The sequence below is a fragment of the Hyperolius riggenbachi genome, chromosome 11 (assembly GCF_040937935.1).
Source record: "Hyperolius riggenbachi isolate aHypRig1 chromosome 11, aHypRig1.pri, whole genome shotgun sequence".
Lineage (NCBI taxonomy): Eukaryota > Metazoa > Chordata > Amphibia > Anura > Hyperoliidae > Hyperolius > Hyperolius riggenbachi.
In genome coordinates this window covers 210,181,203-210,209,117 of record NC_090656.1, presented here as the reverse complement: position 1 = coordinate 210,209,117, position 27,915 = coordinate 210,181,203, and the positions used below count along the sequence as shown (strand labels likewise).

General features: G+C 45.0%; 1 protein-coding gene across 1 annotated transcript in view; it reads left to right on the top strand.

Annotated features, from left to right (window-relative positions):
* The window catches only part of LOC137537955 (uncharacterized), a 75,507-nt gene that overhangs the window by 4,314 nt on the left and 43,278 nt on the right, over positions 1-27,915 (top strand). Inside the window, exon 2 of the mRNA XM_068259881.1 lies at positions 10,448-10,771. Coding sequence (XP_068115982.1) covers positions 10,448-10,771 — 324 coding nt within the window. The remainder of the gene's footprint in view (positions 1-10,447; positions 10,772-27,915) is intronic.

Here is a 27,915-nt window from a genome sequence, read left to right as displayed (position 1 = left end):
AGCATCAGAGCACGCTAACACCTTAGACACACTTGGGCATTCTGGCACACAAAGAACATCTGGGCACACCGGCACAAGAGAAACCTCTGGGCATGTCAAGGAACTGTGAGCCTCAGGGTCAGCCAAGACAGGACCAAAACCAGGACTGGCCAAAAAAAATCATCATGACTAAACTTCGCAACTACTGGACTTTTACACGAGAATGCTGGATCAGACTTAGATGTCGCTGATTCCAGCAAAGTCAGTAACAAATCAGATTCAGGGGCACTAACAAGACAGGACAAATCTGATGTATGCACTGAACCAGACAGGGACTTCACAACTACCTCTGGACTGGACAGAGACTCATTTAATACACTGGATTGGAGCTCATGAGGCGCTGCAGAACAAGTCAGTATTGCAGCAGCCCCCACTGGACTAGGCAAAACTGAGGAATTCCCTGGACAGGAAGGGAACTCTGGAACCTCTGCCACAGCGGCCAGAGAACCAGAATCTTTCAGGATACAGGGCTGGGTTTCAGGAACACTCATCAGACCGGACTGAAATTCTGAGATTTCTATTATTTTGACCAGAGAATCAGAATTATCCATGTTACAGGGCAAGACTTCTGAAACATTCAGAGGACAGGGCTGGAGTTCCTCGGCTGTTACAACACTGGAGAGGGACTCAACATTGGTTAAATCAGACTGTGTACAGGGCAAGGTATCTGACACACTTGCTGACGAGGACAATATTTCAATGGCTTCTGCTTTGCTGGGCAGAAATTCATCAAGTTTTATTAGAGCAGACTTTAATTCCAAAACAGCTGCTAGACAAGTGAATATTACTGCAACACCAACTGAGGTAAGCAGTGCTTCAGCCTCCTCTGCTAGAGGGTTTAAAGTATCCAAAGTACTGGGTGAAGCATAAGACTCTGCGACCACAGCTTCACTGGACAGGATCACTGAACAGTCCATATTGCAGGGCAAAACCATGGAAGCACCTGCTGGACAGCATAATGATTCTGTGACCTGAGTTTCATTGGAGAGATCTACTGCACAATTCATGGTACAGGGCAAATTTATTGGAAAATTTTCTGAACAAGGTAATAATTCTGCGATTTCAGGTTCACATAGCAGATGCTCTGAGCTATTCACGAAACTAGAGCGAGGTGTAGAAACAGGAAGATCAAGACACAATGTTTGCGCATCTGAATCACCATTCATTTGTAAAATTGGAAAATTCAGATGCTGGGGTTCTGAGTTTACTAGACAGGATTGCTGGGACTCGGAAACTGATGCAGTGCACCTACTGGCATCTGCTGGATCAGACAGGAGTTGAACTTTATTAACACAGGTAATTTCTGCAGAAGTGTTTGCAGAGACAGGCAAGATTTTTCTGGTGTCTGTTTCACTAAACAAAGAGTCATGAGTACTGGCTAGACTGGACTCGGAAGTCAGCAGGACCTCTGGATTCTCTGCTGAGAAATTTGCGCAGGGCAAGGTTAAGAATGTATCAGTGGCTTCTGTTTTACTGGGAAGTAACACTGAGTTATCCCTGGTACAGGGTGGAATTGCAGGAACTTCAATTTCACACAAAAAGAGCTCCGAATCACCTGCTGAATCAGCCAAAGGTTCTGAAGCAGGCGGGTCAGAACGCCAAATTTGCGAATTCGGAGTCACATAAAAATCATCCAAAATCAGTTCCCACACATCAATCAAGGGAGCCACACGGTCATACCTACACACACTAGCCTCTATTAGGTTATAGGCTGACTTAATGCATGCGTTCAATACCATTTCACTTTTTGCACTGTAAAATTGACAAAATGAACTTGAATCATTCTTCCATTCACAGACCAGGGCTTCCATCTCTCCCCTCTCGAATGGAGGATCCCATGCATACTTAACAGCGAAACATTTAGGCTGATCACAGTCTGCAGATATGATTGTGGCAGGCACATGTATAGGGTTAATTAGCAGGTGATTGGCAGATTCCTTATTCTTAAGAATTTCCAATACCTGTAGCAAGTGTTGAACTGTAGTGTATGCAAACTTCCCTTGGTTCACAAATAAGTTGATTTGTTCAATACTCTGTAATATCTCATCATAATCATACTCAGATAATTCTTTTAAACAAAAATCTTTATTTTCCCTAGCCAGGGAGGAAAGTTCATTAGTAGTTTCATAAGTCCATTTAACTCCCCTGAAAGACAATTGCATTTCATTATCTGTTAATGGCAGAATCTCATTATAGGTCTCAGTCGCTAAGGATAACGATTCTGCAGATTGGACACGTTTCTTAGAACGTTTGCGTTTTGCCTTTGACCTTGCGGTTTTTGGTGATTTATTCAAAGCTGCAGGAAAATTATCAGTAACACTTTCTGCTTGCTGCTCATTCTTGGAAGCAATTGAAGGAGCAGCTGATTGGCCTGCTGCCAGGAGTTCATTAAGAGGAAAAGGCAATGTATCTATGCGCAACCAGTTATGGATCACAAACGCTAGAAATTCCAGCGGTCTATCTTTCAAATCGGAATGATTGAGAACATCAAATGCCCACTGGAATAATTCCCCTTTAAACAAAATATAACTTAGTTGGAGTGCCCAGGTTGAAACAGGAGTCGCTTGGAGATCAGGATTGGTCAGGAACCTGGCACATTCAGAGAAAAACTCATTTTCTGTTTCAGAGCTAAGTTCTTCAAATTTCTTAAAGGAACAGGAACCATAATTAACAGTGTCATACTTTCTGGGAATCCCCCCCACAATGGGGATTGGTAATGGGGTTTTCATAATGTAAGGCTTGGTGGTGTATTCTCCACAGTCAGCATGCAACGCATGAGCTGGCGTGGAGGAGGTACACACACTAGCACCAGGAAACAGGCTATCCCTAGTATAGTGGAGGGGAGGACTGACTCCAATAGGAGATTGTGGCGCACAGAGCCGGTGCAGATCTGACAGCCACAAACAATGCTTTCGTAATAACGTCTCAGCGCAAAGTAGCGCTGAGCGCACAAACCAGAACTGAGGAGATCAGGACAGGTAGACAGAATGAACGCTTGCTAGCCAGCGGCTACTTAGCGACAGCAAGCGTCCAAAACCAGACAGACTGGAATGAGGCAGCCAATGCGATGCGGCGATGGCGTGCCTCACAAAGACAGGACAGGACAGTCAGAAAATAGCAGGATTAAGATAGATAAACGTAACACAGATAAATATACAATAAGTATGTTTTCCTAGCGTATTACAATTACAGCTATCAATGAAACTATTTGTAAGGTCTGACTAACATATGTATATATCGGCAATGAACCGATATATGACATAAGCAGGAACGCTGACTAGGAATGGAGAAACGCAGGGAACAGGACTCAGAAGGATTCGCTATCTCTTCGCAGAGATGAACGCAATCCACAAACGGTAACAGAACAGGATTCAGAAGGATTCGTTATCTCTTCGCAGAGATGAACGCAATCCACAAACAGTAACAGAACAGGATTCAGAAGGATTCGTTATCTCTTCGCAGAGATGAACGCAATCCACAAACAGGACCAGGAACAGGATAACTAGCTCAGCACGGGTGTTCACGGTACGCGCAAACTACCAAAACGTGCTGGAAAACTGACTAACTGAACACAGGATATAAACAGTACGTGTACGTATATATCAGCAACACTGATATATTAACGTAACACAAATACAAGGAAAATAATAAACGTGCTGGTATGCATATATATTGGCAATGAACCAATATATGATGCAAAGACCAGCAAAGTATCTTTAACAAGAAACACGATCGGGGGCTAAAGCGACAGCAAGACAGGCTTAAGCTGAAGCTATGAAAACCCAAGGAAACCCTGCAGGAAGCAGATCCCTACACTGAGGTCATCCAATGGGAGCAGACATGCAGACTCCCACACAGGCGAACGACAATCAGTCACAAGCCGACAGCAGGGAAAGACAGACAAAGCCATGCAACCTGCATGGAAATAGACCAGAACTGCCTGAGCTGCAGCACTAATACCTCCAGCAATAGCCGCTGCAGCAGCGATCATCACAGTTCCTAAGTAAAGTCCTAATAGCTGAAGGAAAGATGATGATGTGCGGGAGAAAATCTATTCTCTGACTTCCTCATTAACACCATGTGTATGTGCAGTAGCGTGGCACATAGAATAAAGTAGCCAGAAAAAGAGGGCACTTCCACCCTTAAAAATAGCAAACCTGAAATGTGGGCGCCTGCGGCCATCGGAAGTTAGGGTGCTGCAATAGGCTCCCATATAAAAGACGTCCATGGGGGAAATTTGGGCGCCATATAACTATCAGGCCAGGGGTCGCTCGCAATGCAAAATACAGCTGCAAATAGCGGATGCCAAAAATTCCCCCATAGCCGCTATTTCTATGGAGGCTCATGGTGGCAACCAAAAATTACTGTTATTTGGTGTGGTATGGAGGGGGAGGTTAAAATTAGGTGTGCGAAGGGGGGCTTATGGTTAGCTGTGGGGGGAGGGGGGGGGGGGTAAGGCGTTGGGGAAGCGATTAAGGATAGGAATGGGGGGGTCAGTTAAGGTTAGACATGGGGGGGGTTGGTTACGGTTAGGCGTCTAGGGGAGGTGGTTACAGTTAGGCATCGGTAAAGGGAGGTAACCAAAGATGGGTATAGTCACACACCATTACTCCTCTGTATACTCAGGTAAAACATAAAATGTAGCGCCATTTTGTGCGACAGCTAAAGCTTCCTTAAATCAGATTATGCAGCATGGCAATGATCCCAAGCTTGCCAAAAAATCTACAATGTGAAGGCTGAAAATGTAAAGAATCAATGTGTTGCAATGGCCAGGAAAAGTCCATATCTCAGTCCAAATGAAATGCTGTGGTAAACTACAGTGACATATAGTAGATTTTAGAAAATTATTCAGGATATCAATTTTACCTTAATTATCCTGGTTTCAGCATCAGAGCCACTTCATATCTACATCTTGCTGTATATTGGTATGTAACCCCACCACCCTTCCCTCCTCCTAGTGATTTTTAGCCTAGGCTGTTAAATTATGGGGAACTCTTCTCCCAAAGCACTATGGGAGACCAGGGCACTTATTCAATTCACTTTTTCTATCACGTTTTCTTCCTGTGATATTTGTGCACCTTATCAATAAAATGCCATATAAGCCACCAGCAAGCAAGAAATTACTTAAATAATTTTGACAGTACTTTTTTTTACCTACTTTGGCTCTTTTTTCATTGTAGAGCGATGAAAAATTATTTTAAACAGAAGATGAGAAATTATCTTGTAGGAGAAAGCTTAGGGGAAAAATGTGAATTGAATAAGGGCCCAGGTGTTGTTTCTGCAGGCTTTGGAACACAGAATACCAAATGATATATAAATTGATAATGTAAAAAAAAGCAATTTTATTAATTATTTGTGTTTTTGTTTCTTTAAAGAGAACTGTGCATACATGAATGTCTGCAAAGCTAATTGAACTAAAGCAATGTTGTAAATCAGAACTCTCCAAAATGTCTCTACAACAATGTGAGAGCAAAAAAAAAACAAGCCAGTGACTCGTGGGGTGTACTTAGTTTTTCATGACTTAAGATAACTTGGTGGAGAGTGGGGGGCAGTAACATAGTGACGTAGTTAGCTTGGTTGAAAAAAGATATTCATCCATCGAGTTCAAGCAGAAAGAAAAGTAAAAAAAAAAAAAAAAAAAAACACTGTCTTTAACCCGCACATATCCCAGTTGATCCAGGGGAAGGTGAATAACCTAACAAGTAGGGATGCTCATTCGGATTCCGCGGAAATGCAATTTTCGAAATTCCGACCAAAAATTGCATTTCCGCATCGGAATGCGGAAATCGGTAATGCAAGTGCGTTAGGTGGATTTCCGCCGGAAATTGCGGAAATTTCCGCCGGAAATCGCGGAAATTCCGCCCGACTTTAATATCAATTTTCTTAAAAACTATAAGGTCTTTTTGAAAACTTTTTTTTTGCATCTTGTTCAAAAGATTCAGGTTAATAAACCCTAAAAATTTGGTTTTTCTAGGACTTACGGGGGCTTTGCTATTAACCGCTAAAGTCGGCAGAGTTTTACTGTAATGTAAAATGCAAAAAATCTGCGTCTGCCTATTTTCTGCATTTACATTACAGTAAAAATCCACCGACTTTAGCAGTTAATAGCAAAGCCCCCGTAAGTCCTAGAAACACCAAATATTCAGGGTTTATTATGCAAAAAAAGTTTTCAAAAAGACCTTATAGTTTTTGAGAAAATTGATATTAAAGTCGGGCGCAATTTCCACGATTTCCGATTGGAATGCGGAAATTGGTAGCGGAAAGCGGAATCGGTAATTGGCAATGGCGGAATGCGGATTTACCGCGGAATCGGAAATTGGCATTTCCGACCATCCCTACTAACAACAAGGCCTGGGCCAATTAGCCTTAAAGAGACTCCGTAACAAAAATTGCATCCTGTTTTTTATCATCCTGCAAGTTCCAAAAGCTATTCTAATGAGTTCTGGCTGACTGCAGCACTTTCTGCTTTCACAGTCTCTGTAATAAATCAATGTATCTTTCCCCTGTCAGACTTGTCGGCCTATGTCTGGAAGGCTGCCAAGTTCTTCAGTGTTATGGTTCTGCTATGAACTCCCCCTTTCAGGCCCCTCTCTGCACACTGCCTGTGTGATATTTAGATTAGTGCAGCTTCTCTCTGCTTTCTTATCTTTTACAAGCTGGATAAATCGTCCTCTGAGCTGGCTGGGCTTTCACATACTGAGGAATTTCAGACAAGAGCAAAGCTGTTTGCAGGAAGAAAAGAGCAGCCTGAAACTTCAGTGCATGAGATTCTGCAGGAGGAAAGAAACACACAAATGATCTCTCGAGATTAAAAAGGAAGGGTGTATACAGCCTGCTTGTGTATGGATGTATTTTCTATGTGTGGACATACTGTACATCAACCTACTTCCTGTTTTGGTGGCCATTTTGTTTGTTTATAAACAAACTTTTTAAAACTGTTTTTAACCACTTTTAATGCGGCGGGGAGCGGCGAAATTGTGACAGAGGGTAATAGGCGATGTCCCCTAACGCACTGGTATGTTTACTTTTGTGCGATTTTAACAATACAGATTCTCTTTAAAAGGGAAGAATTCCTTCACAACTCTAGATGGCAGTAAGATAAATCCCTGGATCAACTCTCCCGGGAAGTATCTAGCGATTATAGCCGTGGATGCCTTTCGATGCAAGGAAAGCATCCACGACCTCTTTAAATGCAGATATAGTGTTTGCCATAACTACTTCCTAAAATAAGTTATACCAGATTTATACTTACTGTGAATGACCCCTTTATAAATAGATGGCAAAACTTTTTTCCTCTGTATGCAGATCATTTCCCCTTGTCCGTTGTACAACCCTAGGGACAAAAAGCTTATCTGCCAAGCTTTTGTATTGCCCTCTATTTATACATGTTAATAAAGTCACCTCTCAGTCACCTTTTTCCAAGCTAAATAAGCCCAGTTTGTCTAACCTTTCTTGGCAGGTGAGATCTTCCATCTCTCTGATTAATTTAGCTGCCCATCTTTGTACCTGTTGTAGAAGGTCAATGTCAGGGGCGTAACAATAGACCCTGCAAGGGATGCAGCCGCAGGGGAACCCAGAAGCCACAGGGGGCCCCATCCTGAGAGACTGACAAGTGAGGACAAGGAGAGAAAAACATTTCTGCTCTTTGCACAATTGTTCTAATGACTGCATCTGCTCAGCCACTGATAATTAATCATAGAAAGTTTTGTAGACAAAGATTTGTAGCCAGTCCCTATTCAGTGTGCAGGGGGAGGGTGCCCCATTCAAAGTTTTTCAGGAGGGCCCAGTGATTTCTAGTTACGTCCCAGGTCAATGTCCTTTATGGTGGTGCTCAAAACTGTATCCCATACTCCATATCTGGCCTCACAAGTGAATTGTACAGAGGGAATAGTATACTAGCGTCTCAAGATTAGAGATGGGCCGAACCTCCGATTTTAGGTTCGCGAACTTACTGTGAAAGTTCGGTTCGCGCGAACTTTCGCAAACCTCAATAGACTTCAATGGAGAGGTGAACTTGGAAATTTGTAAAAAATTATGCTGGCTAGAAAAATGAGGGAAAAGATGTTTCAAGCAGTCTAATACCTGGACGGAGACGTGGGATACACGTCAAAACTCTCAATAAAAAACTTAGATTTGACGCAAACCACTGTTTTAAGATCAGAAATCACATTGAATGTTGAATTGCAGGATGTGTATAAATCTATCAGGAAGTGTAATTCCCTCCTCCGGAGGAGGATCTTGTCTTCCAGGGATGTGTAGGATGTCAAAAGCACCCTCACATACATTGGCCAGGAATCGAACCCAGGTCAACTGCTTGGAGGGCAGCTATGCTTGCCACTATACCACCAACACTACAGGCTGAAGTCAGCCTAGCTGGCCTGGGAAGGATGAAAAGCTAGGTGGCCATGCAACCATTCCTGCTAACCTAAATCTCACTTGTGTATTTTACAACACATTGGCTTAAGACTTTACCAAATCCAATGCTCCAATATGGGGAAGCTTTTCTGCTTGCTTTTTTTTTGTTTTTTTTTTTAAGTGTGGTGTCACAGTTCACTCATCTCTTCAACTACAAGAAAGGCCCAGGAGTAGTCTTAGCTACCATAATATCCAGTGGCGTAGCTAAGGAGCTGTGGGCCCCGTTGCAAGTGTTACAATGGGGCCCCCCATGCACTATATACATAACCTTTGATACGGCGCACCAAAACCTGCCAAAGGCAACTACAGTGTCAGAGGTGCAAGAAGGGGATGGGGAGCACTTTGGTAATGATTACCACTATTCAAAGTATCTATAGAAGTGATTATTATGAGCACAGGACCAATAGAGAGCTAATACTGAAGTTTAGGGAGGGCCCCTCAGGGCCCCTCTGGCCCAAGGGCCCAGATGCGGTCGCTACCTCTGCACCCTCTATTGCTACGCCCCTGATAATATCTATGTTATGGCAGGGCCCTTATTACACTTTCTCTTACAGGGCTATGGAAACCATTTTGCCCATGCGATAAAGCGAGATGCAAAATTGAAATCATGCCTAGCAGAGGTTGGTTTCGATCCATCAACCTTTGGGTTATGCGCCCAGCACACATCCACTGCGCCACTCTGCAGTCTGCTTACATTTGTATACAATTTTCAAGTTAAAGAAGGGTACATTAGTTGAAATAGTTACACTACAATCTATGTTACAGCAAGGCCCTAATGACACTTTCTCTTAAGGGGCTAGGGGAGGAGGGGAGGAGGGAGGAGGTAAGGAGGGAAGGAGGGGAGGAGGGAAGGAGGAAGCTGTTGTGGGGTGCTATTTAAGGAATAACAATCAGCCAGGAGCAAGCTAACAAGTCTACAAGAGCCTAACTAAGCTTTCCCTTGACTAATTACTGTAGGCAGACGAGTGAGTAAAACGGCTGGAGAACCTTGCCTTTTATAAGGGGGGTTGGGGCTCCAGGAGTGAGTGTAGTCTGAATGGCGACAATGTGCCTGCTGACTGTGATGTAGAGGGTCAAAGTTTACCCTAATGGAGCATTATGGAGGCGAACCGAACTTCCGCAAAAGTTCGCCTTCGCCGGCGAACGCGAACCACCCAAACTTCACCTGGAACCGGTCGCAGACGAACCGTTCGGCCCATCTCTACTCAAGATTACTTATCAACCAAGTCCTGTGTTCTCAAGTCCTGCTCCAAGATGTTCCCAGCTGTATGCCCTTTATTTATATGGGGCTCTACCAATGGCACATCCAAGGTGCATGACTTTATATTTATTAACATTCAATTTTATCTACTCCATGCTCTGTACACACACTGCTGCTTCATGCTCTGTACACACACTGCTGCTCCATGCTCTGTACACACACTGCTGCTCCATGCTCTGTACACACACTTCTGCTCCATGCTCTGTACACACACTTCTGCTCCATGCTCTGTACACACACTGCTACTCCATGCTCTGTATACACGCTGCTGCTCCATCCAAAGTCAACTGTAGCTGGGAAAAAAAGGGGGAGGTGCTGTGAGCTGCAGGACGCCTGCAGATATTCTGGTGGCTCAACTTGTGGCTGTCCGGGCTGTCTTGTCCCCAGACACTGCACAGGCCCTGGTCTGAGGGGGGATTCTGGGCAGCTGTTAGCCCACGCTCTGTGCTACATAATTTTGTATAGCATCTCTAAGGATACTTTCCAACAGTGGCTCAACAATTATAAAGCCATGAAATGCAAGGAAATTGGGACATTGTTAAACTTTGAGCTTAGCTGGGCTCACAGATGTGTGAATATATAAATTCTCATAGAGTACTTTGTTGGAAGGAAGGGCCTCCATGCTGGATAGGGCCTCCCTTTGCCCTCAAAACGGCCTCACTTCTTTGTTGCATGATTTAGGCTTTAATTACAAGTAGGAAATGTCTAATTAAATCAATTTTCTCTTTGCAGTCAAACCAACTGTCACCCTCTCTTCCTACAAGCGGACAGTAACATATGGAGTTGAGGAGCCGCTCACTTGTGAAGTTTCCAAGTTTTATCCGGAGTCTTTGACAATAAAATGGTATAAGACCAGCAGTGCTTCTGGTAACAGAACAGCTCTGGATAAAGCTTATAATAGTGAGACAATACGAAACCTGGACGGGACATACAGTGCCAACAGTGTCATATTCATAAAACCGTCCAGCATGGAAGAAGATGGAGATGTGTATTCCTGCACTGTGAGAGACACAACCTTTAACATTGACCAGGATGTTCATTTAAAGCTGTCAGTAGGTAATTACCTGAGATTTCTGACCATATCCTCTAAATAGCATATTTTTAGTTCTGAAGATTCTCATGTCAGTGTTTTAAGATTTTAGCCATCTGTGGAAAAAAGTATGTAGCACCAGCAGATCTCATAATATAACCCTTACCATAATCAGTCTACAGTAATATCCTATGTTATAAATATTATTAGGTATTACTATAGTGCTGACATCTTCTGCAGTACTTTACAGTGTACATAGCAGAGCCGGGACAAGGTCCTCCAGCACCCAAGGCTGAGACACCAGAGTGCGCCCCTCCATCCCTCCCACCCCAGCCGTCACACACTGATTGCTATTAGACTTATCTACAGGATACGATTCTTTATACAATTTGATTACGATTCTATTTACGATCCGATTAAATCCGACATGTCTGATCAGGATTCGATTCGATTCAATTCGATTTGCCATTGTTTTGCAATGGCAAATCGAATTGAATCGAATCAAATTCCGATCGGACATGTCGGATTTAATCGGATCGTAAATAGAATCGTAATCGAATCGTATAAAGAATCGTATCATGTAGATTGGGCTTAAAGTGAACCTTAAGCCAGAAAAAAAAAATAGTTTTACTCAGTGACTGCAAGCCAGATAACTAGAGATTAAGGTGTTGAGGGTGGTTGGGGGCCCTGGGTGCATCTTAAAGAGACACTTAAGCCAGAATGAGTTTTACTCACCTGGGGCTTCTACCAGCCCTCTGCAGCAGTCCTGTGCCCTCGCAGCCACTCACTAATCCTCCGGTCCCCCGCTGCCAGCTAGTTTCGTTTTTGCCGACAGGCCCGTCAGGACTAGCCACACGTAGCTTTTTCCACATTCCTGAATGTAATTAGCGCTATTGCGGGCTGCAACGCATACAAAAATACGCGTTGCCGCATTACGAACTCAGAGGAGTTCACAATTTAATTTCTACCATAATCATTGTCTAATGTCCTACCATATTATTATTATGTACTAGCAGAGGACCCAGCATTTTTTTGAGTATGTATTTGGTTGTTGTTGGCTCCGCCCCTTTTGTAACCTTGACACACAGTCACTCAATGACCAAGTTTGTGAATTTTGGGTTCTTTGGCATCAATAATGTGAGCATAAGAGCAGTTTAAATTTCTCCATTGAAATCAATCAAACAAATCTGTCTCTTTGTAGCTCCGCTCCCTTTTCTGAATTTGAACACCAGTCATCCAGTGACTGAATGTACCAGGTTTGAGGCCTCTGCCATTAACAGTGTAGGAAGGGCAGCAATTTAAATATTCCCCTTTGAAACTCAATAGGGGAATTTTGATTGGCTCTTGTAGGCTCCACCTATTTTCCTGAATATTAATTACAGTCACCCAATGACCAACTGCGCTAAGTTTGCGAACATTGCCATTCAATGTGTAAGAAAGCTGCAGTTTACATTTCACCATGTAAAATGAATGACTGAAATTTGATTGTCTGTTCTATGCTCCGCCCACTTTCTTTGATTCTTATTAACCTTGATCACTCTGGATTTATTACTGTGGGAATGGCAACCTTATACATTTTCTTACTGATGTGAAATCTGATTTGCTGTTTGTGGTTCCACCCAGATATGAGGGGAAGGGGGAAACGACACATATCTTTCCAGGTAGTAATGGATCTGTAAGGTATTTTCAAGTGATGGCAATATATATATATAAATATATATTGTATTGAATGGCAACAATATTTAATTTTGAAATAAAGGTGTATTTTTTGTGTCCGTCACTCATTACAAGCCCCTATTTGCAAATATAGCAGTAATATACCCTTGTGACATACATATTTTAAAAAAGTTGAGTACCTAAGGTAACTATTTATGATATATATATATATATATATATATATATATATATATATATATATATATATATATATATATATATATATATATATTTTTATATGCGAATGTTTTATTTTGGTCACTATGAGAGGTAAGGGGTTAGTTTTAATGGGAGATGTATGTCATTTTTATTTAAAAAAAAATGTATGTAGGCGTAATTGTAATATTTGGCCACTAGATGCCCCCTATTTTATCTTCCAGTGCATACTGAGTACGCTAACAGAAAGTAATGTGTTTATGTGTAGCTTTATCAATGACCACGGCATCTCATTGATGCCGGTGGCCATTGATCACAGGCACTTAGATTGGTGAATAGGAACCACCTTAGGTGGCTGCAGGGGGTAAACCTGCAGGGGTGACCAGCATATGAGCTCTTGTCGCTCACAGCTAGGTAACTGACATTTATGAATGGGTTGCTGCAGGCTGCTTGTTTCCATAGGATGTAAAGTACTCTTCCTATTGGTTCCGGAGTGCAGGTCCCGGTCCATTGAGTTTGGGACACTGTCTGAGCTGGGAGCAAAAGCAGTGCTGATAGGAGGCAGGTCGCTGTCCTGTCACAGTGACTGAATGGGTCTGTCTGATATGAGGTCTGTGACTCTGTGTGTGTAGCGGCTAGAAGCGGTGGCAAGCAGGATAGGAAGTATACAGGAATTGGCTGCCAAGAAGGTAATACGATCGCCAGCCACAGGGATGGAGGGAAGGGGGAGCAGGCACTGGGGGCAACAATACTACCTATACTGGGGTAATTATACTAGCTACCTATACTGGGGCAACTATACTTCCTATATGGAGCAACTATACATCCTATACTGGGGCAACAATACAATCTATACTGGGGCAACTATACAATCTATACTGGGGCAACTATACTTCCTATACTGGGGCAACTATACAATCTATACTGGGACAACGATGCTTCTTATACTGGCTACCTACCTACAATGGGGGCAACGATACTGGAGGCAACTATGCTAGCTAACTATACTGGGGGAAATATACTAGCTACCTATACTGGGGGCACCTATACCTGGCTACCCTATACAGGGGTCACCTATATCCCTGCTACCTAACCTGCCTACCTATACTGAGGGTACATTTTTTTAGCTGCTGTGCGATCATTGCAAATCAGGAAAGGGGGGGGGGGTGCCTTCTCACAAATTTGCAGCAAAGAGTCTAGAACTGGCCCTGCAAAGAGGGACTGTCCCTCCAAAAGAGGGGCAGTTGGGAACTATAGCCTTAGTGACATATGCATCATATTCTGCCTCATTCACTTGGATGAGCTTAGCGCAGTATGCTGTCCCAAAGTCTTGCATAGAGGATTGTAATGTTGTGAGGTGGGGAGCCATATCTTTAGAAGCATTATGTGCTACTGTTGATTACAGTTTAGAGTGAATGACAATACTCTCTGTCAGGGTCGGATTGGGACACTAAGGGCCCACCAAGGAAGTTTCAGCCTGGCCCCCCCCCCCGATCCCCTCCTCCTCCTCCCCCCCGATCCCCTCCTCCCCCCCCCCCCCCCCATTTTGGGCTCACATACACATGTACTCTAGAAATTTTGCATGAGTTTATGGTAGGGAAAAGATCGTGAGCACTTCTGAGGACAGTCTCCAATAGGGATATGTCCACATGCGGCGCGCGCAGGGCGCCGCAGCGAAAGTAAATGGGTGTCACCACGCACTGGAACATCGGCGTGGTCACGATGAGTCATGGGCAGACTTAAAAAACAAACAAACACAACATAAGTAGCGGTGTTATTCACAGAGATTAGGTCCGACCAGATACATTTTAGCTAAAATATTCAAGTAGTTACATGCCTCATGATAATTCATCAAGTAGTCAAATCGCAGCAGATTTTCCGACAAAATGCAATCAGGTTGGCGGCAGATACCCCCACAACATGCAATCAGGTTGGCGGCAGATACCCCCACAAAATGCAATCAGGTTGGCGGCAGATACCCCCACAAAATGCAATCAGATTGGCGGCAGATACCCCCCAAAATGCAATCAGGTTGGTGGCAGATACCCCCCCCAAAAGTGGGCAGCAGTGACCAGAAAATCGTAATGTGGGCAGCAGACACCTGAAAATCGCAATGTGGGCAGCAGTGACCAGAAAATCGTAATGTGGGCAGCAGACACCAGAAAATCGTAATGTGGGCAGCAGACACCAGAAAATCGTAATGTGGGCAGCAGTCACCAGAAAATCGTAATGTGGGCAGCAGACACCTGAAAATCGCAATGTGGGCAGCAGACACCTGAAAATCGTAATGTGTGCAGCAGACACCTGAAAATCACAATGTGTGCAGCAGACACCTGAAAATCACAATGTGTGCAGCAGACACCTGAAAATCACAATGGGCTCTATTCATAAAAAATTTGTGGCGAAAAAACTCCTGGAGGGAAAATACCGCAGCGGTATTTTAGACTTCTGGGTGGTAATTCATAAAAATCTTGCCAGCTGCCATACAAGAGCAGAGATCTCCCGCTGTAGGCTGGCGGTAAGCTGTCGGAAGGCATGCGGAAACACAGAAGCCGGCAGAGTCCCTCCGTGCGCTGCTCTCTCTGGGAGGTCTGTCCCATTCACTTGTATGTAATCCGCAAAATCAAAGGAAGCGGTATTTCCCGTCCACATACCGCTTCCTCTAAACTTTATGAATGGCCATTTTGTTAGTTTTTTCTAGATAAATCTAGAAAAACACTGGAGAAGGCGGAAATTTCTCGCTCTGCTGGGGGATCGTAGATTTTCATGCGGGAACAGCTTTTATGAATGCCCACTTTGCTAAATGGACGGGAAAATCCGCTGTTTTGAGCGGAAAACTTGCGGTAAGGTTTTATGAATAGAGCCCAATGTGTGCAGCAGACACCAGAAAATCACAATGTGTGCAGCAGACACCAGAAAATCACAATGTGGGCAGCAGTTACCAGAAAATCACAATGTGGGCAGCAGACACCTGAAAATCGCAATGTGGGCAGCAGGCACCTGAAAATCGCAATGTGGGCAGCAGACACCTGAAAATCGTAATGTGGGCAGCAGACACCTGAAAATCGTAATGTGGGCAGCAGACACCTGAAAATCGTAATGTGGGTAGCAGACACCTGAAAATCGTAATGTGGGCAGCAGACACCTGAAAATCGTAATGTGGGCAGCAGACACCTGAAAATCGCAATGTGGGCAGCAGACACCTGAAAATCGCAATGTGGGCAGCAGACACCTGAAAATCGTAATGTGGGCAGCAGGTTGGCAGCGGACAAAGATCGGCGGGGTGGGGCGGAAGCCACCCCCCTCCCTCACCTAGGGGCCCCTCTCCAGAATTGCAGCCAGCGGCAGCAGCGGGGATGAATCACTTACCAGCATGACGGAGATCCGTAGCTCTGCGTGCCGCTGGCTGGTCTCTGTCTCCTGAACTGACTGTCCAATCACGCTCTCGCAGTACTTCCTGCGAGAGCGTGATTGGACAGTCAGTTCAGGAGACAGAGACAGACCAGCCAGCGGCACGCAGAGCTACGGATCTCTCCGTCATGCCGTTAAGTGATTCTTCCCCGGTGCTGCCGCTGGCTGCAATTCTGGAGGGGGGGGGAGCGCAGAAGGGGGGCCCCTAGGTGAGGGAGGGGGGGGGCTTCCGCCCCTCCCCGCCGATCTGTGCACAATGTCCCCCCTTCCTGCGCTTAGCCCCCCTCCTTTTTAGCACTGGGGACCCCAGGAGGCGGGACGGCCGGGGCCCACCGATGGGACCATCGGTGGTTCGGTGGGCCTGTCCGAGGCTGCTCTCTGTTGGACCTGGTGGGGCAGCAGAATAAATAACAGTGGGTACGTTTCTCCAGTCTGAGCATTGTTGGCAACAATAAAAACAAGGACAAAAATCACTAGCTTTAGCTAACCTTACTTTTTTAACCTTTTTTTTAATGTCATTATAGGTTTTGTCACTTTTTCCATTACGGTCATTTTCATCATTATAACTGCAGTACTGTGGTTTTTCCTGTCATTTTTGTTTTACTTCAGCTATAAAGGTAAGGCCATGTCTTCATTTATACTTAAAATGTGTTGTTATAGTAGAATTAAAGAAAAAAAAGTGTGAAGTAAGAATTGATAAGAGTATAGTCTTTTTTTTAATGTTTCTAGATTGAATAAACTTAACCATTTGCACTATATTGCCATTAATAATGGGACACCTGTGTCACACAATTTACATATTATTTTGGCACATTTGGCCTTGATGCAATAAGCTTCCTTGGTGGATTACAGATTTTTTTTTAAAGATTCTTGTGACTTCACTTTACCTCATAACTCAGAAACCCTTAGGTCAGGGCCAGTTGTAGACTTTTTGCTGCCTGAGGCAAACTTGTGAGGATGCTCCCCACCTCCCCCTCCCTGGTTTGAAACGATCACACAGCACCCGACAATTAACTCTGCTGTATCTAATGTTCTCGCATGCCATGCTGCAGCTCAACACAATAGCACACTGGCTGGCTGTGAGTCTGTGACAAACAAACTGCTCCTCACCCTCTGCCACTCCATTCCTCCTCAGGAAGGTACACACAGTACATAAAAATGCTGCCCCTGTAATCGCTGTGCCTGATGCAAATGTTTCACCTTGCTTCATGAGAGAACCGACCCTGCCTTAGGTGCTTAATTAATGAAAAACTGTTCACATAGCTGCTAATTATGCACACAGATTAATACATGCAGCATTCAGTATTAAAGTACTATGGGCCTGATTCACAAAGTGGTGCTAACCCAGTTAGCACGCCTAAAAACTTTTAGGCGTGCTAACCTTTGCACCAGCTGTGTTAGCACCGCTTAGTGCTACTGATCGCGTTTAAAGTACTCCCATAGGGTTAAATGGGCGCTGCGTGCGCACCACACCGTGCGCACAAAACTTTGCGCGTGGGAATTTCACACAAGTTTCTTTTCATCACACCTTAACTGAGTTTAGGTGTGATAAAGTGCTTTTCACCAGCGTGCAAACACTTTGCACGACTTTGTGAATCAGGCCCAATATGTTTCATGACAGTTTTCAGCTGTCTCACCTGTCTGCTTAAAGACTAGCTGAAAAAGCTGCACACAGAAGGCATTAAAGAAAACCTTTAACTAAAAAAAGCTCCCCTGGGGGGTACTCACCTCAGGTAGTGGAAGCCTCCGGATCCTATCGAGGCTTCCCCCTTCCTCCTGTGTCCCACAGTGGTCTTGTTGTGCCCCTCTGAATAGCAGGGATGTAAATATTTACCTTGCACCTTTACCTGGCTCCAGAGATAGGCGGAAATAGCCGATCGCTGTCAGTCTGCTCTACTGCACAGGCGCAAGTCTCCTGCGCCTGAGTAGTACAGCGGACCTGACAGAGATCAGCTATTTCCGCCTATCTCCATGCTGAGAGCTGCAACAGCGCCCCCGCTGGAGCCAGGGAAGGTAAATATATCAAGCCTTATTAGGCTTGTTGAGCGTGGATTGCGGGATGCTGCGGGGGAGCCAGCACTGGATTGCCTGCAGCTACAGGGAGGGGGAAGCCTCATTGGGATGCTGAGGCTTCCTCCCGAAGTGAATACCCCCCAGGGGAACTTTTTTTGTTACAGAGTCTCTTTAAATGACAAGTTTACAACCCACTTTTTTCATATAAAAAAAAAATCATGAAGCTAAGACTAAAGTTTTCCCTCATTCTTAATTAAAGAAACAAAAAAAAAACAAAAAAAAAAAAGGTGTAAGCATCACCAGCTCATGTATTAACCACTTCCCAACCATGGGTTTTTTCACCTTAAAAACCAGAGCAATTTTCACAACACGCTCCTCACATTCATTCACTAATAACTTTATTGTTACTTTTCCCACAGAAATTATCTATATATTGTTTTTTTTGCAACAAATTAGGCTTTCTTTGGGTGGTACTTTTTGCTAAGAATTATTTTATGCTATAGCAACCTTGGACTCTTTTGATAATTTTATATCCCCCCATCGATCTCGACTGTCACTATCCGAAATACATGCCAAATTACAGGAGATAGATATAGAGAACAAAGCTCATCACAACTTTTCCAAATGGAAGAAAGACTTCCCAGTTGAGAACATAGAAGCGAAAATTATAGAGGGTTACAGGGTAGTACATAAACTGGTTCCAGGGGAAAACTGGAGGGAATCACAGCTCAAACTGATCCATAGGGCAAAATATGCCTTTAACATAAAATATCAGTCACCCCCTGCGCATTACTCGCCAAGGTGTCCCAAGTGTTCCCTGCAGAACGCTGATTTATCTCACTGCCTGTGGTCCTGCCCGTCAATAGTGATATTTTGGGATAATGTCTTGTTTTACATTAGACGAGTGTGCAACATCCAACTCAATTCATGCCCGCTTCTGCTCCTGTTCAATTATGTAGAAAATAAAGGATCTAATCCTACCTTAGCAACTAAACTGGTCTTGAGTAAGCTGGCGCATTTGATTATTATTGCAGCACGTAAGGTCATCTTTAATAAGTGGATCTATCCAAGTATTCCCACTGTGTGGGACGTACAGGAAGAACTCCAACATCTCTATAACCAAGACAAGCTGGAATCAATCATATACAAAGACAAGAAAACAGCCAGTTTTTTCAAAAAATGGAAAAGCTTTATTCTTGCATCCTTTAATGACAACGAGATCAGAGACTTAACCACCTGAGCGGTCTGGACGAGCTCAGCTCGTCCAACACCGCCGGAGGCTGCCGCTCAGGCCCTGCTGGGCCGATTTACATCAAATAAAAAGCAGCACACGCAGCCGGCACTTTGCCAGCCGCGTGTGCTGCCTGATCGCCGCCGCTCTGCGGCGATCCGCCGCGAGCAGCGGCGAAAGAGGGTCCCCCCAGCCGCCTGAGCCCAGCGTAGCCGGAACAAAAAGTTCCGGCCAGCGCTAAGGGCTGGATCGGAGGCGGCTGACGTCAGGACGTCGGCTGACGTCGATGACGTCACTCCGCTCGTCGCTATGGCGACGATATAAGCAAAACAAGGAAGGCCGCTCATTGCGGCCTTCCTTGTTTATTCTGGGCGCCGGAGGCGATCGGTAGATCGCCTCCGGAGCGCCCTCTAGTGGGCTTTCATGTTGGCTGCATGAAATAGTTTTTTTTTTATTTAAAAAAAACCCTCCCGCAGCCACCCTGGCGATTTAATCAGAACGCCAGGGTGGTTAATGGAACATTTCAAGTACACAAAATGGTATCTCACGGAGCACTTGTAGGGGTCCTTGGGTCGGCTGGACATAACTATGGCGACTGTATAATCAAAGGAAGGTTCCCCGAGATGACAGAGGGGAGGGAAGGGAGGGGGGGGGGTAAGGGGGAAGGGGAGGGGGGAGATACGGGAGATAAAAACCTTGGCTTTTGAATAACTCAAGGAACATACAACTGTTTGCAATGAATGGCTTAAAGCAACGCATAACTTGTAATTGATCTGTCTGTTCCAAACACTGTGTTTTCCCTGTATTTCCAACTGTTGGGAGAAAAATAAAAAAAACATTTGTTTAAAAAAAAAAAAAAAAAAAGAATTATTTTATATGCATTTTAATGGGAAGGTTCAGGGAGTAGCAAAAAAAAATTCCACATCCACTTACCTGGGGCTTCCTCCAGCCCGTGGCAGACAGGAGGTGCCCTCGGCGCCGCTCTGCAGGCTCCCGGTGGTCTCCGGTGGCGCGCCCGACCTGGCCAGGCAGGCTGCCAGGTCGGGCTTCTTCTGCACTCCAATCTGCGACTCATTGGTGCGCGCTGACGTCATCGGACGTCCTCCGGGCTGTACTGCGCAGGCTCAGTAGTTCTGAGACCACCAGGAGCCTGCGGAGCGGCGCCGAGGGCACGTCCTGCCTGCCACGTGCTGGAGGAAGCCCCAGGTAAGTGGATGTGGATTTTTATTTTTATTTTTTTTGCTACTCCCTGAACCTTCCCTTTAAAGGGAATAATAATAATTTAAAAAAAAACAGTATTTTGGCTGTTATAGTTTTACAATAAAACTTGCTGCTGTGGATAAAACCCACACATTTGATTTCCCCATTTGTCCCAGTTATTATACCGTTTAAATTGTGCCCTTGGTACAATGTATGGCAAAAATATTTTATTTGGAAATATTTTTTCCATTTTGTGATTTGTTAATACTATATCACTGATTGCAATCCTTTATTTGCAAATTACCGGTGACAGTAATATACCCTCATAACATACATATTAAATATCCATAAAGTAACTTTTTTTTTACAAGTGTTTTAGTTTGGTAACTATATGGGGTGTAAGGGGTTAAAATGTAATAAAAAATGTATGTATTTCTATAAAGTGTATGTGTGAGTGCATTTTTACTTTTTGGCCACAAGATGGTGCTTCACTTAGTTGCCGAGTACTGTAAACAGTACCCGGATACCCGGAACTATTAAATGTAAGTGTTTACTCCCGTATTGTGAAAGAAATGCCGGCGTCTCGGTGACACCAGCTTTTCGTTCGTCACAGGCAGTGTGGTCAGGTTTGGGAACAAGCTGTTTGCTTTCACCGATCACGGAATGGCGGAAATGTACAACAGTGGTGGGGCAATCAGGAACAGTAAAGTAAATAAATAAATATGTGTATCTACGCCCCTGGTGCTGAAGTGGGGTCCACAGGGTGTAGATAAACGATACATCGGTCTTGATCTGGTTAACTATTAGAACTGGTAGCATGCATAGAGAAACCCCATGACCACTGGGACCCTCTTAGTCCTATTCACCACTTCCAATAGCCATCAGAGAGAAGAATTGGGAAGGGGTGTCTTGCAAACAAGATAGCCATCCTAATCTGCACAAAGCACTGCACTCAACCTTTTAACCCAGCTGGGTGCTAAGTACTAAGTGGTGAGGGTTTTGTTTAGTAGTAATTTTGCAGCAAAATTCAGAATTGCAATACAAAATTAACTTCACCTGTAATCGTAAAGATCTACTTAAAGAGTCTGTATCCCCTATTGAACACCAAAGTTCCAACCTATCATTATACAAAAATAATAATGGATTATGTCAATGCACAATACAAATTTAGACAAAATCTTTATTGACCAATGACCAATTTTGGGCAGACCCAAAGTGAAAAAAAATTGTACTTAATCTGAGTGTAGGTACTATACATTGTTATATTTCCATGAAAAAAAATTCCTCAAAAGTTGGTAAAAGTAACTGTCATTGGATAAGTTCTTTCTGTTAAACCCTCAAAAATAAAAAAGTTGGTGTGAGCCAACAGATAGCAATGATTGTGTTGGTTATAGTGAAAATCTTTTTAATTTTTTACTCTATACAGTACAATGCTTTGTATTAAACATTTTTCTATGTTTTTAGATTTTGGAACAAATCATCTGAGTTTACATTAATCCTTATGGGGAAATTAAGTAAGGCGGCTAATTCCGCGTCCAACATGGCATCCACTAGCCTGACGGAGCGTGGAGAAACCGCCGCATGCCCAGTGAACAGGGCGGCGGATTCCGCGTCCGACGCGGCGGTTTGCACGCATGGGCCTACCATTAGCAGTATGGCTGAACGCGGGGAAACCGCCGCATGCTCTGACAGCGGTGCGACTGGCCCGGCGTTCAAACCAGCAGATACATTACAACACATGTCTGGTGTGGCTGGGACTGATAGTCCACACAGGTTCAGAAGGACGCGCGCGCGCTGAGAGGCAGAGCCTTTATGACAGTCAGAAGGGTGTCAGCTGATCCAGCCGATCAGCTGACAATTCTATCAGGTATCATTGGTCCAGCACTTAGGGGAGGCGCCGGAGAGCGCTTGTGTATATATACTGGGTGCTGGTCATTTCTCTGGTGTCTGGCGTTGCGATCACTACGTGGTAGCACTCAGACCCTGTCAGTATCTGTGATATTTTCTGTGTTATTATTCAGACTAGTTCCAAGGTGTTGATGATCAAGGAACTCACACCCAAGACTAGGGAACTGTATTACCATTCTGTTATACTTCAGACTAGTTCCAAGGTGTTGATGATCAAGGAACTCACACCCAAGACTAGGGAACTGTATTACCATTCTGTTATACTTCAGACTAGTTCCAGGGTGTTGATGATCAAGGAACTCACACCCAAGACTAGGGAACTGTATTATCACTCTGTTATATATCAGACTAGTTCCAGGGTGTTGATGATCACGGAGCTCACACCTAAGACTAGGCATTGTTATTATCTGTTATGACTTTCTGCTTTCCTGACCACTCTCTTGATCTCTGATTTGGTACTTCGCTATATCTGATACTCTGTTGCTGAACCCTGCTTGTCTTAAAGAGAACCCGAGGTGGGCTTGAAGAATATTATCTGCATACAGAGGCTGGATCTGCCTATACAGCCCAACCTCTGTTGCTATCCCAAACACTCCTAAGGTCCCCCTGCACTCTGCAATCCCTCATAAATCACAGCCACGCTGCTGACAAACAGCTTGTCAGAGCTGGCTGTGTTTATCTCTATAGTGTCAGTCTGCTGCCCTCCCCACCTCCTGCAGAACTCCTGTCCCCGCCTGCATCCCTTCCCTCCCTGCTGATTGGAGGGAAGGGAGGGGGGGCAGGGACCGGAGCTATGCAGAAGGCGGGGGAGCAGCTGAGACTGACACTACAGATGTAAACACAGCCTCACAGCATATCTGTGATTTATGAGGTATTGCAGAGTGCAGGGGGACCTTAGGAGGGTTTGGGATAGCAACAGAGGCTGGGCTGTATAGGCAGATCAAGCCTCTGTATGCAGATAACATTCTTTAAACACACCTCGGGTTCTCTTTAAGATACCGTATCTGTCTCCTGTCTCTTTACCTGATCTGTCTGTCTGTTGCCGACCTGGCCTGTCCGACCTCGAGAACTATCTTCCCTGTTTGGAGATAGTTCACAGACCTGTCAGTGACACTTCACCATTGGTGTCACTCACTCTCTGGTCCTTCCCACTCTCAGCCTGGCTCCGCCCCTTGGGGAGCATTAGGCCATTGGAAGGAATCTGTTCTCTGAGCAGTATCCCTTACTGCCTTGCACCCTCTATACGGGTGCTCTCCTCAAAGTATTACTGTTGCACCAAACACTCATATCACTCAGGTGTCCAGAGGTTAGAAATATATCTGATAATCGGTGATACTGCAGATCAGCAATAATCGGGTATATATCTGTATTTTCGGTGATACTGCAGATCACCGATGATCAGATCCTCTCTGTGTTACACCGATCGTTACAGATATAAAGGTGGCCATACAGTGGTCAATTTGCCATCAGATCAACCAACAGTTAGATCTCTCTCTGATTGATTCTGATCAGAGAGGGATTGTATGGCTGCCTTTACTGCAAACAGATTGTGAATCGATTTCACTATGAAACCGATTCACAATCTGTGGAGCTACCGCTGCCGCATACATTACCTGATCCGGCCGGCGCGAGTCCCCTGGTCTCCGCTGTCTCTTCTCCACTCTGGGCTCCATGGCTACAGATTCACTTTACTTCCTGCCGGGGGAAGTTTAAACAGTAGAGCATCAGTTTCAACAGTAGAGGGCGCTCTACTGTTTAAACTTCCTATCCGGACAGGAAGAGGTGAAGCCTGCCGGAGCCCAGTGGAGAAGGAACAGCGGTGACAGGCGCCGGCGGAGCAAGTAATGTATTGCCGCTAGCATCGGTCGTCGGACATTCGAACGCCGCTATCGACGCACTCCTGACCCACCAGCGATCGATCAAAATCTTCCGTACGGATGGATCGACGCGAACAATCGATTTCGGATGGAAATCGATAGTTTGGTCAGTGTTTGCACAACGATTTCACAGCAGATTCGATCACAGTGATCGAACCTGCTGTATATCGGCGGGAAAATCGTTTAGTATGGGCCCCTTTAGAGTGTTTTGGATTACAAGCATGTTTCCTGAACAAATTATGCTTAAAAACCAAGGTTCCACTGTACTTTGAATATACTATATTCCTCCTTGTTTTGTATCTAATTCCCCTCCACTGATTTTGCATTATACATCCCTTTCTTAAGAAAAGTGAATTGGATAAAATTGAGTCATTGGCTGTTTGACTTGAAATGGCAGCAGAATGTATTGGCTCTGTGATGGGATTGTGTACCCCATCCTCTTCCTCTAACAAACATTACTCTTCTTACTTTCATAATCTTGTTCATTTCATTTTTTAACTGTCTTTACAGTATTGACCAATACCTGTAAGAAGATTTTGTGCCTGACAACAGTTATGGCTACCTTACTGAGCAATGCATCACTTATGTTGACAGGTCGGTTTTATTACAAAAGAAGTAAAGCCTTGTTTAAGTTTGTTTTTATAAAGACACTTATTAGTTGCAGCTCCAGCCAACTAATAAAACTGGATGGTCAATAAAACACACACACAAACATATACCACACACACACCACACACACACACACACACACACACACACACACGCACCCACACACCACACACCACACACATGCACGCACGTGCCCACACACCACACACCACACACCACACACACCACACACACACACACACCGCACACTGCACGGGCACGCACACACACCACACACCGCACATTGCACGGGCACGCACGCACGCACGCACACACACACACACACACACACACACACCACACGCACACACACACACACACACACGCACCCACACACCACACACCACACACATGCACGCACGTGCCCACACACCACACACCACACACACACACACACACACACACACCGCACACTGCACGGGCACGCACGCACACACACCACACACACACACCGCACACTGCACGGGCACGCACGCACGCACGCACACACACACACACACACACACACCACACCACACGCACACACACACACACACACCGCACGGGCACGCACGCACACACACCACACACACACACCGCACACTGCACGGGCACGCACGCACGCACACACACACACACACACACACACACACACCACACCACACGCGCACACACACACACACACACCGCACGGGCACGCACGCACACACACCACACACACACACCGCACACTGCACGGGCACGCACGCACGCACGCACACACACACACACACACACACACCACACCACACCACACCACACACACACACACACACACACACACACCGCACGGGCACGCACGCACACACACACACACACACACACACACACACACACACACCGCACACTGCACGGGCACGCACGCACACACACCACACACACACACCGCACACTGCACGGGCACGCACGCACGCACGCACACACACACACACACACACACACACACACACACACACCACACGCACGCACACACACACACACACACACACACACACACACCGCACGGGCACGCACGCACGCACACACACCGCACACTGCACGGGCACGCACACACACACACACACACCACACACACACACACACACACACACACACCACACACCATACACACCACACACACACACACACACTGAATGCCCACTGCATGTGCACACACACACCACACACACCTCTCGCTAAAGGTCAGGTAAAACACAAACAAGTGAACAACCATTAAATTCCGGGTTTCCATTTAAATAGCCAAAAGTTACAGAATTGGATTTGCTGTGCCACTTGTTGTCTTTTCAGATGCCCCCAAACGGCAAGCTGTCCCTTGTTTATAGACCCTACAAACTGGCAATGCGACAATGCCAAACCAATGGAAGCATAGATAGAAGATTTTTAGACTTAAAGGACAACTGAAGTGAGAGGGATATGGAGGCTGCCATATTTGTTTCCGTTGAAGCAATACCAGTTGCCTGGCTGTGCTGCTGATCCTCTGCCTCTAATACTTTTAGCCATAAACCCTGAACAAGCATGCAGCAGATCAGGGGCTTGAGTCACAAAAGCGTGCTAACACTTTGCACGCACGTGCAAAGCTGCTTTGCACGTAATATCATGCGCGTAAAGCTTTACGCGTGTAAACTATTGACTTCACGTGCGTAAAGTTTTGTGCGCCTTACATCGTGTACAAACCAGCTTAGCACGGGCGTGCTAAGAACACGCAAAGCGCCATAGTTATCACATGCAAAGTGCAGTTATTGTTCTTATAGCGCTAAAACTTAGCACGCGAACGGCATAAACATTGTGCGTGCAAAATGCTTAGCACGCAAGTTTGCATGTGCAAAGCCTTAACACATGATAACTGAGTTATCACCGGTTAGTGAATCGAGCCCCAGGTGTTTCTGACATTATTGTCAGATCTCCAAAACGTAAGGACCGGCACCATCAATTTATAAATGCTCTTTTATTATTTTATAAAGACACATTGACAAGGAACAGCAACGGTTCGGAGGGGACCCCCTCCTTTCTCAAGCCAGTGTCAGTGTCTAATAATACATGCATCTCATAACCTTTATATACCTAACACATCATGGAGTCTAACCTATCACATTGCAGCAGCGCCTATGGCGACCAATCCCCTCAGTGCAGTTCAGGCGGACCTGATGGGGGACTACATAGCTAATATGCTAATGTGTGCTTAGCCCAGCTAGCCAGTAATGCGCAGGCGCCGGGGGGAAGCGGCCGCGTCCGCGCGCGCATCCATCCGCGGCGCCGACCAATCAGCCGCGAGGAGGTGTTGTCCTCATCATGGTCACGTCTCCTTCTGGAGGCGGACCTGATGGGGAACCTCGCTGGCTCGAGAGCGCGGCATATCGCCGCGCCCCCAGGTCCTGACGTCACTAGAACACAGGGCGAAATGTAAACAAGCCGCCCACGTGTCCCTGGTGGATCGCAGGCGGACGCCAGCCGCCTCCCCCGCCCGCACAACACGAGACAGATGACCCCAAACGTCACACAACCTGTACAAAGCTATAAATCATAAAATCGGAAATACAGACACCTCTGTGGTTACTAGTATAAATAATATATAGGGGTCAGAGGGGAATATCTCAACAAAGATTAAAGTAAATACATAAAGATGAATAAGAGGTTCCTTTTGATTAAACAAGAAAAATATTTCAACCATAATGGAACTAACCTAATTAATAACAAAATGGACAAAGTAATAAAAATAAATATAAAATAAAATGAAAAATAAAGTAAAAAAATAAAAATATAAAAAATATAAAAAATAAAGAATGAATAGGATAATTAAGGGATTATTCAAACTAATGGTTGCATGTCATATTCCCTATTCATACCCCTGGGTTCTAAGGTATCTAATCTCCTTATCCATACTGCCTCCCTATATAATAGTTTTTTTTAACCTGTCCCCACCCCTTCTTGGTATGGGCACTTGTTCTAATATCTGGAATTTCAATTGGCTGACAGAGTGACCAGCAGATAAGAA